General features: G+C 45.1%; 1 protein-coding gene across 1 annotated transcript in view; it reads left to right on the forward strand.

The window, feature by feature from the left end:
• Positions 1-5,958: 5,958 nt before the first annotated feature.
• Positions 5,959-10,991, forward strand: part of LOC144119712 (uncharacterized) — an 11,879-nt gene continuing 6,846 nt past the window's right edge. Inside the window, exons 1-2 of the mRNA XM_077652268.1 lie at positions 5,959-6,196; positions 8,645-8,748. Coding sequence (XP_077508394.1) covers positions 6,076-6,196; positions 8,645-8,748 — 225 coding nt within the window. The 5' untranslated portion in view covers positions 5,959-6,075. The remainder of the gene's footprint in view (positions 6,197-8,644; positions 8,749-10,991) is intronic.

Below are 10,991 nucleotides of genomic sequence, written 5' to 3' on the forward strand. Positions count from 1 at the left end.
CAACACTAAACACACTACAGACAAGCTTAACACAAACACACCGCAGAAAGCATATATGGATATAAAAACAGAAATACAGGCAAAATATTTGACCAGCCGGTCTACACATAGCACTTGTCATGTTCTTCTGAGGAATGCTACAGCTGCAAAAATTTGCTTACATCATCTTAAACTTAACTTCTTCACATTCTCCTAGGCAGAGATAACGACGAGAAATTGTGGGCTATGTTAAGCACAGTTCCCGGTTCGCGCAAGCTAGAACCTTTCACGAAGCAAACGGCTAGAGGTCGGAGAGAGAGAGAGACAGAGACTAAATTTCTTGACCTTTCTTTGTCGAGAAAATTGTGAACAGGGAGAGGGCTATTAAATCCATCCTTGCACAAGACCAGGCTGAGTAGCAGACATGATTTACGCATCTTTTCGCGTCGCTCCGTGTCACGCGCTGTTTAGCTGTCCTCTGAAATAAACATCCAACTAGCACAGTTTTATCCAAATCCCATCCATATGAGATACGTCGATGAACGACACCTCAGAAGAGCTTTCCACTAGTAAGTAGCTAAGTAGTATCAAACTTTGCCAAATTCAATGTCTCGACTTCTGTTTTGCGAGAACGTTGTTCACGGCGGGGAAGAGAACAGGTCAGATTGATGGATGTCTAATCAAAATCTGCACTTGGTTTTTTTCTTCACTTGCGAAGAAAGGCTGCCGCAAGGGACATAAGAAGTGAATGCATGTTGCGAGAGATGCATAGGTTGAAGTACTGTCTTGTGATATCTCTTGTCACAGAGCCATTAATGGTAACTGAACAGAACACTATAGCGAGAACCCGCCTTTATAACTGCACGACAGAACTTAGGTTACATAACTGTATAGGTGCATAACATTTGATGAAAAATTTATCTCTTCGGCGCAAAGTCAAAGTTGGAACATGTGTCCTGAACTCCCCTGTGTCCATTAAAGTTTTCACCACCACCACCACACGCCAAACATTGCAGGCAATTTAAAGAGCTTTAGCTTGCGGGTCATACCAACTCGTAGCATCCGCAGCACTAGTTTTTCTACCACAGTAAGGAGATGGATTAGAGAAACAACTTTACAACAAATAAGAGCACGTATGGTATTACTAAGAAAGTATTTGCGAGCTTGGGGTATTAGAAAAAAGACAAGGCAACACTGGGAGCAAATGCGAACCAGAAAGGGTGGCATCAAAAACATGAATAATGATATACCGACTAGCTCATTGTATGTTGCCCAAAATGTATTTACGATGCCAATTGTTGACAGAGCCCTGTAATGACTGCCGTATCACATATGACACAGAGTATAAAGATGTTAATAAATTTTCTTTCTACGCGGAGAAATGCATGAATTAAACATATTTGCAGGAAAAGTATTTGACAACATACTTATTCAAGCAGGGTCAAAACGTCAGGACCCCACGACGCAGGAGGCCTGCTGACAGAAAAGTTCCCGCCCTTTTTAATAGCAGAAAAGCCTAACATTACTTGTGCATAAAACTGCGCTGAATTTTTTCTTGATTTACTGTATGCGCCTGTGTATTTGCGCACTTTTATCATTCTTAGACATGGAAACCTAAGCTAACTTGGCAAAATTTAATTAGTTTGGAAGAACATTTTTCGTAATAAACACCCCAGTTTTTTTTTGTATTTCTGCCACGTGAAGAAAACCTGGAAGCTCATAAGTTTTATTCGACATTTTCAATGCCTGGACATCGCAAGGGTAAGATTCAATCGGCACAGGCAAGTAGTTGGTTTTCAGAAAGAGTACTCGACAATGGGTTACACACAAGTGGTCAATCAGGTTACAGACAAATGCTTATCTCTTTATGCGTAACAGTACCGACAGGGACTGTAGGCATTACAGTGGTGGTGGGAAGAAGGAAAAGTAGAAAACAATCAAAGCAATGAAAGTAAATAACACAGCATACACTCGTGAGAACATATAATCGGACCCTTGTACGTAAGAACATTATACTATATTATGTCAGTGGTCAAAATGGCGCAGGAAATGCATTATTTGACAGAATCATTGCGACATGCAATGATAACTCGTGTTTCGTTGACTCATATTTCTACGAAAAAAAAAAGACATTTTAAATACTGCAGTTTTACAAGTAACTTCCTTAATCTATTATTTACATGATTCCAGCCACAATAGAACATAAGCAGGTTTGGAAAAATATAACTTACAATATAAATGTTCCAAGTAAAAAGACGCTATATGTGTGGTCTTCGTAGAATGTGCATAAAGCAGTTATTGTGAACAAGGCTTCCGTGCGGAAGCCGAAACGTCAAGAACGAACCTTTTTTCACTGATCGGCGTCTCTTATTTTTTTAAAAAAGCAGTTATTTCAGCAGTATCAAATACTGTCAAGTGTTAAGTGAATAACAAGGGCGTTAATCAAGCAAACGTAAAGATGCAAGAATACGGCTACCAATACTGCACACCAGTCATAATCGTTAAAGGGAGAAGTAAAAAAATTCCAGTCCAGAAAGAAGTCCTGCGCAAGTCTTCGTTGTTATTTACCTCATGTCTACAAAGGAAGAATTCCGAGGGTTGGATTGAGAAGAATTAGGTATAAAAAATTCACTCTCATCATCAGAAACGTCAGATTTGCTGATACTATCATGTTAAGTAGCTCAGGAGATGTATTAGAGCTAAGTTGTGCACTTTTTGGTTTTAACCGGAAGAACCTAACCAACACCCGCTGGTAAAAAAGTATGGAATTAGTAGGACTATATAGCCATGGACTTTTCGATGTTTATTGCCGAGAAAAATTGGAGGTCGTTTTTCGGCGTTTATGTCTTTTGAGGACATATGTTTAATCTCGCTATTTATGCACTAAAAATTCGAAATGCAGTGATTATCGGAGCAAAAAAGTATCAAAGTTTACAAAAGGAATGATGACAAAAAGAGCTCAATACGTTTTCTTGCCTCATTGGTACGCACGCTATGCGCAGTTGGTTGTATTCCTAGACTAAGGTACCAGCAGCAGACCACAGAAGCGTGGACAGTGTCATGAATATGGTAGATGAAGACCTGAGAATGTAGCTCACGGCATTTTTACAACATTCTAGAAGGTGCTCAGAGAAGTTGCTAAAGAACATGCACGGAAACACCCACTATAACTTACAGTTCCAGTCTGGTGACACCTAGAACAACGTCCGAATAGTTTACGCTCGTGGAAAATGGCGTTGCCAGAGGAATTAGTGCAATACGAGCAGACCTACAGACTCTTAGTGGGAAACGAATTCAGCCTGAAGAAGCTTCAGCCCCAGGTTCGAATTCGCCGTTGTGAAGGGTCGGTGCTGTTGCCGTAGCTCCGTTCTTTTGGAAACTACATACGAGTGATAAGAACGTGTATTGTCCCGAGCGTCTCTTAACACCTGAAGCACTGCTTCTGACGACCATTTTCGGAGTTGGGTTTTGCCAACACGAGCCCGCTAACACTATCACATCGACAAGCCTGCATGCTACTACAGGCAACGTGCATAGCGTGTGTGCAGGTGAGGTGAAAACATTGACACTCTTTTCTCCTATCACCCCATGCGCAAACTCTGAGAATTCTTGCCGACGATAATCATCGTTTTTAGCGCTCGCCGAGTACAGCTAGCGTAAAAACACCGATTTCCCGAAATTAATTAAACGCCGAAAACCATTCGCCGATTTCATCAAGTCCACGTCCTAATTACAAATTACGATATAGGACTTAAGAGGGAAAATTTGGTCGGTACGCTCTAAAGGCACTGTTCAGTCGAAAACTAGTCGTAAGAAGTCAAAGAAATAGTTTGCGAGCAGTGTAGGAGTACCTGAATCTCGACCAAGCATAGAACGACGGCAGATTGATATCGTACCGAAGCAACTCCCTAAAAAGTAAGGATGGGTAGGGAGTGCATTGGCGAGGTACCTTCATGTCTCAAACAGTAGTTTAAGGGCATCACGGAAAGTATATGAGCGATGTGTGGTTAACGAATAATATTCAAATTAGACTGAGCCCAGCGCAGCGAGAGAAGGAAAGGAACGTTACTAGATGTAGTGTTTGAGGACAACGGCACACAGTCCGCTCCGGTCTTCTTATTACAAATAAAAGTTTACTCTCTCTCTCTCTATTGATGGGGCCCTAACTGAAATTGCGAGAAGAAAATTTACTCCGACTAGTAATGTAACAAGCAGATCAGATTGCCGATGGGTCTCTTCATGGTAGGGTGGTTTTCAAGAGAAGCGACTATAAAAGAGTAGTCTCCAGCAGCAAGGGATCATTTAGAATGATGTCGTCAGGAAATTTGCAGGGATAAGATGGCCGCGAGTAGCGTAGCACAGTCATTTGGCGATCACCAGGAGGGGCCACTGTCGCGCACTAGATGTAACCTCACTGCAGCCGTTGCTCCTGCTGATGAAGAGGTTGCGTTCGTTTCGTGGGCTTGCCCCAAGTGCATCTTGACGCAGGTCAAGGTGTTACGAATGAGGGTGTGCAACGCCTGACAGATTCATATAGCCCCGTGTCACATTACTGTGCTGCCGAAATGCAGCACAGGGGAGCCTGTAAGGGCGCGAAGGTGCTGAGAACTTCAGGCAGCATGATGGCATCATCCACTACCTTCTGGCATCCAGCGACCGCTGCGCGTATGTCGCACGTTTACGTAGAGCTCTGCACAAGGCACGCGAGCATCATGAGCTCGGTCCCATACCAGCTGGGGCATTTGTTTTTCCTCTGCTTTCTTTACTTGATCCCAAGTATAAAAAGAAATGGCGGACGTTTTAGTCTGCTTATGCCAAATACAAGTTAGGTGCGCTAGCATTTCGGTTTTCACTTCGGTTTCGGTTAGAGGCTCGGTTTAAGAGGTTAGTGCGATAGCGGTGCGTTCTGGACGCATTGCGCACGGGTGGAAGTTGAAGAAGACGACGAAAGCACAGCGCGAGAGACTGGCAGCTAGAGTTCGGCTGCGGCGATGACGTAGTGATCTAATGCAGTGGCCACCAAAGGTGGTCTCTTCGCTTCGCCGCGTGTTCAAAACCCACTCGCGGTCAAAGAGTGTTTTGCCATGAAGTGTTCTGTAGAGCTGAACAAAAAGCCTGCTGACAGGCTGCCCACAACCTGGCGGGCACGTGATAACTTGTCAGAAGCCTCGGACAAATAAACATCGCTGAAATTTGAAATTGGGGTTTTAGTGATAGCCTAGTAAAATTCCCGCACCCTTCCCTCTGCTCCGGGGAGACGCGGTAAGGATGATAGCTCTAATGCACTGAATGCCCCTCTCCAGTCATCGTTCCAAACGTCGCCAGTCCATCAGGCGCAACCAGGAAACGCTTTCTTTGAACAGCAAGCCAACGCGGAAGTTTTCGTGTGTTTTTTTTTCTCATTTTTCCTGATGGTTAGGTACGGCATACTGCGATGCCGTCTACTTTATGGAAATACCTTCACGCATTTAAACCTGTAAAATGAAAGTGATTGCGTTTTTTTTTTTTGGAATCAGAACACCGCCGTGTCCTCCTGATTTTCATCGTTTTAATGACTGTAGGAAGGCGTTATCGGCCTGTTCATATGTAAAGACGGACATGTAAGGACATACCAGGGCGGTAAAACTGTCCTGGAATAGTTAGCACACTACTCAAGCGAAATCGGAGGGCGGCACAGAGAGTGGCCGAAAAGCTCTAGTCAGTCAATAGCGATGCAGGATGGGGTAGTACGCTGCACGTTAAGCCAATTACGGCCAGGGTGGGTAACCGTTCGGTCCAGTCGCTCTAGCTGCTCCGACTGACACGACACACTTGTCTGAATGCTGCATGTGGATGAGTGATGATCTCCGAAGACGGGAGGGTGAACTTCCTTGATCTGCTTGCCCAGCTGCTAGAGTGGCGTGCGCAGAGGACGCTGTTCAAGGGCACCTCGGAGGCAAACACACTAGGCAGATATACCTCACTGGGGATCAAGTCCAGTAGGTTCGTCTCACAGCTGGACGCTGACGACCCCCTGGCGGACAAGCGCGGCACTAGCGTCGGGCATCACGACGCTGTTAGAGCAAAAAGCGATCTCACGTTACGTCGACTTCTGTTATGGCAGGTCTTGGATTACTGGAAGGAGTCCTGGTGAGGAACGTGCTCGCTGGCCCGTTGCTCCTGGTGTTACTGTTGGCTGCGACCGGCTACGGCAACGAAGGCTGCGGGAACACGCCAGGTGATGACGTAGTCCGTTCTAACGATGCATTATTAATTATCGTTACACATGGGAGCAGTTGCAGCATGTTTGCGTTCCTAACGTCACAGGCGCATTGCAGAGCGAACACTCAAAGCTTTGTCGACGAAAGCAGGCGACAGTAAGCAGAGTTACCGCTGTGCTCTTAGTGGCCCAGACAGCATAAAGGCAGAAAAGAGAGATTTGCTGTAGTAGGATAGAAAGTTGGGCTAGTTGGGTTATGTTCATTTTGATGTTAATTTTGTGCACCTCTTCTTTGTCCGTCGTCTCTGTTCGCGCTGTATTTTTCTTTCAAAAAGAAAAGAGAGAATTGCGCGTTTTCGACATATCCGCACATATGCTCTGCAAAGCACTTTTGAAGATCTCTCTTCTTTTGAAGATCTTTTGAAGATCTCTGAAGGTCTCTCTTGAAGCCACGATAAAACGATAAGATATAGTGGATTTAAATCATGAACGGGGTAAATTTATCTCTGTTATAGTAATTCCGGTTCGGGAAGGCCTGGACGTCTATAGATGCGCAATCAGGCTCACCTACGCTTTCCCGTCTGCATTCCATGTAAAATCCCCATACAGTCAACGTGCAATCGGTTTGGCTCGTAAACTCAACGGGGACGACTCTGTTATCGTTTTTCTTATCTCTATAAACCATACGCGTTGTGGGCTGAAGAGGCTGCAGCCTGGCCTCAAACACAGTGCGTTTTGGTAGTGAACTATAAACAGAAAGGAGTAAACAGGGGGGAAGGTGTTCTCTAGCAAACTCCCTTTTATAAAAGGGAGCGCGCTGGAGGACAGTTTACTCCCTTTTTACTCCTGTATAGGCGCATTCGTATTTATACTGTATGGGAGGAGAGAATTCCGGGGTCGTATGCCAGAGTAAATTGTGAAATTCAGAATTTCAGGGCGCTGCAGAACCGATTTGGCTGAGCAGCGATCTCGTAAATTTGTCAGATTAATTGAAAATGAAAAGGCCTAAAACCTAAATTTTCATGGAAAACACTCGTAGTCCAAGAGGTTCGGAACATTATGTAAGAAAGACAAAGATCTGTATTTCCTTTGCTCAACGTATTCTTCGGTGATCCAGATGTCGACAACACAACTTCGTGGGCAGTGTTTCGACTGTGATCTGAGAAATGTTGTGTGAAGAAAAGTAAACAAGTTAAAAGCTGCATGCAGTGTCCTCAATTGATTCAAAATATGTATTTGACGAAAGCGCGCCGATTAGCGGCTGCATTTAATTTTCAATATTTAGTGGTTTATACAAGTGTGAAGGGTTGCCCGTATGACTATGATTTTAGCAGAGCCTGGAGTATACAACAGTATGTGATGTAGCAGTTGCTGTGTGCTCGATGCAGCGTATACGATCTCTATAAGCGTATGTTTTTTTTTTATTAGGTAATTTAATGCTCCTATCTAAGCAATATACACACTATAGCCAGCACTAGCAGACTTTGCAGGCTTGCGGCTGCATTAATTCATAATGAGGTGAAGTTTTGTGAGGAGCTGGAGCCGGCATTTTTGGAAAGCTCGATGAGATTGCTTCCAAGAGACATTAAGCGCGTTACTGTTTACGAACAGTACATGTTAGGCAAACTTGCTCCCTTCAATCTTTCTTCATTATGAGGCAGCTGATTGTCCAGCTTCAGTGCCAAGGGCGAACAGATATGCCAGATGCCTAACACAAATAATGCGCAGTTGCAGAAAAGTGAAGCTCAAACAGCGGAATGAAAATATTTTAGTTCAGGCAGATTAAATATTTGAGCATTTACTCAAGGACAGCATGGAGTTCGGCTATAGTTGGTGCCAGATAATTTGAAGAAAACAGCACGCAGACAGTCAGCGAGCACTCATTCTGCGTCGGTCTATCCTTACTTCCTGTCTGCGCCATTTTCTCAACATGATTGTATGGTAAATTACCACTTAGGAAGTTCGACGGCCGCTATGTGAAAATGACATCGAACCCCACGGTCTGTATATATACTTCTTTCCCACCGTCGTAATTTCTGTTTCTGTTCTCGCGTTTGAATAGTGGCGTCCAGGTTTAGTTTGTACTCGGTATTATCAGACGAAGTTTCTTCAATCCTGCCCTCCATTTGTGAAAGTCAAAATTCGGCTAGAACTAATCTGTAGCTAGCTTGTAGAGATTACCAGATTATGGCGTCGCCTACAAGCTTAGCAGCCCGTACTTGGCTACGCCTTGTGACTTATCTTTCTTCATCACATTTGCGTTTCAAAATGCATTGGGCAGCTCATCTGAATGCCTCAAGCTTCATGGCAATCCGCTAACCGCCGGATTTTGGCCCGGTCAGAGTACCAGATTTTGACAGAGTGACCTTGTAGGAAGTTTCGGGAGTCGGTGTTATCATAGCTCTGGCACGGTGCGCGCCTGCCACGGTTGGCAGAACACGGCAGTCTTGCGCGTCTCTTCCGCAGATGACAGCCAGATGATGTCGGTGCTGAAGCAGGCGGCTGACATGCTCATGCCCTGCATAGAGGAGCTCTATCACACGCCCATCCACGGAAGCATCCTCGAGGAAGTGAGTGGCCCTCACGCTGTACAACTGCCAACCTTTGAGTGGTATTGTTCCAGATGTGACCGTCCGGACTTTCTGCTCTTTATTGAGCAACGCGCAGTCAAAACAACGTAGAGTACCTGAAACTCTTCTCATATATATACTACACGTGCCTTACTGCGCACAATGCTGCTATAAATAATAGTTTCTTTAACAAGTAACACGGCGGTCTTTTCAAAGAAGTATCCAACGACTCTAAAACTCACCAGTGAGCTAGCAATTAGTTTTTTTTTTGTTTTAGAACCGGTATTTACCAGTTCAAAAACATGTTGCGACGACTAAGCTGTCCGTTCATTTCTAAATGCTGCCTACTTGACGTTATGTCTAACAAGCTATTTTAATTGGGCCCCACGACACAGCATCCTTCGCGTAAACCCCAACAATGTCGGTGCACAAGCCTTCTGAGCTCTACCGCCGCTATAACAACCGAAAATAAGCTGATGAAAAAAAGAAACAAATTAAAACGATGCATTGCCTCGTCAACAGCACCGCTCTCTTTCATATAGTTTTCGTACTGCTACAGTAAGTGACGCGATACCCGAGAGGCAAACAATCTTAGTTGAAAGCGGCAGAAACAGATGCACTCCAGGCATGCAGTCTAAGCAATTCACTCCCGCATTCCCTCCCTCGTCTTTGCAAGTAAAGCGGCTGTTTAAAAGCATAGATACGCTAGCTGCACAAACCATTGCGTGATCGCACAAGTGCACTTGCTCAAGCGAGCACAAACAAGGCAATGACGCATGTTTTGAAACAAGGCGCGTTCTCCGCATGTTGTTGCCCCGCGAGACGCTGCGCAACATCCCATCCTGGAGGTCGAATTAAGCAAAATTAGGCCGGACGTGAGAAGGCGTTACCAGCGGCGGCGACGGAGGCTCGCCTTGTCTGCGCAGTGGCCTTGACCGGCGACGACGCTATGTCTCTGCCGCAGAGGAAATAATAAGAGAGCATCAGAAGAAGAGCGACCGTGCGGCAAGGCTGAGAGGTGGTTGCGGCACTGTTGCGCATTTCTCGGGTGCGTCACGAACGCAGCTGAGGGCTTACCAAGGACGCACACGCGCGGCGTTGTCGCCGTGCTTTTAACCCCCCAACGACCATATTTTTTTTTTCAGAAATGGTAGAAAATCGTCATTTAGTACATGTGCTGCCATCTGTCGCAGTGCCGAAAAAAAACACGTCAAGCTGGACCCGACATAAGCCAGAAATGACGGTCCCCTTATGACGAGCCTGGCTCGTCTAAGTACGCTGTGGAGTTAAACTGTGCGCTGAGGAGACATTGCACGCTGCTTGAAAGGTTGACTGCAGTATTTCTCCGAGGTCTGTTCTTTAGTCTGTAATAAAAAACGACACGCACTACAGTGCTCTTGCACTGTAGGGCATGCTGCTATTCACACATAACGTGAAGCAACAGTTAGCCGCGGAGTTCCACGCTGGCTACAAGTGTATACGTTGCGAGAATCAATGACGGAAGCAGCACTGTGCCATGTTCTTACATGGTGCTGAACGCACAACGCTGATAGAGTTTCACAGACATGGCTCCCTGCAAGAGCTGGGGTTCACAAAAAAGTGCGAGATTGTGCAGCCCTCAGGTCCTCCAGGGCCAATGGGGTTTATTCAAATCTTACCTCTGTCCATACAAAGCATGAACAGACTTGACTCAGTTGGCAGTCATGCGTTGTTGACTATAGTCCCAACTATATTTTACTAGATTAGGTACACTTATTAAAGCAATCCAGTATACTATAGTACCAACCGCAACCTAGTTGTTGCGATACGAAACGAATGTCTGGCGACCATTGCCTGACGTCATACGCAAGGACGAGCTCTCACAGCGAGCCTCAATGTGCCCCTGAGCTGTGTAACAAATTATCTACGCCAATGAACGGACCGTATCCCTCGGCGAACAGTGATTAATTGGCGACGGTAGTACGTCGGACGAAGAGGCTGTCGAACTATATTGCGAAAAGTGAACTATATACACACCGAATTCAATACGCAAACGTTACAGCTATAGGCCCATTCAATTTGAGGGCGGCACATATGTGTGTACTTTCATTATGATATGATCTCCAGAAAAGCGGTAGCAGCCACCGAATTATAGAACATGCTTAGCTTTTGTGAAAAAACACGTGTTAGCTGTACACTCAGTTCGGTTATTAGATGTCACACGATGCGCAGGGCTCATGAGCTCTCGAAAGCGTTATTATATG

The sequence above is a fragment of the Amblyomma americanum genome, chromosome 2 (genome assembly GCF_052857255.1).
Source record: "Amblyomma americanum isolate KBUSLIRL-KWMA chromosome 2, ASM5285725v1, whole genome shotgun sequence".
NCBI lineage: Eukaryota > Metazoa > Arthropoda > Arachnida > Ixodida > Ixodidae > Amblyomma > Amblyomma americanum.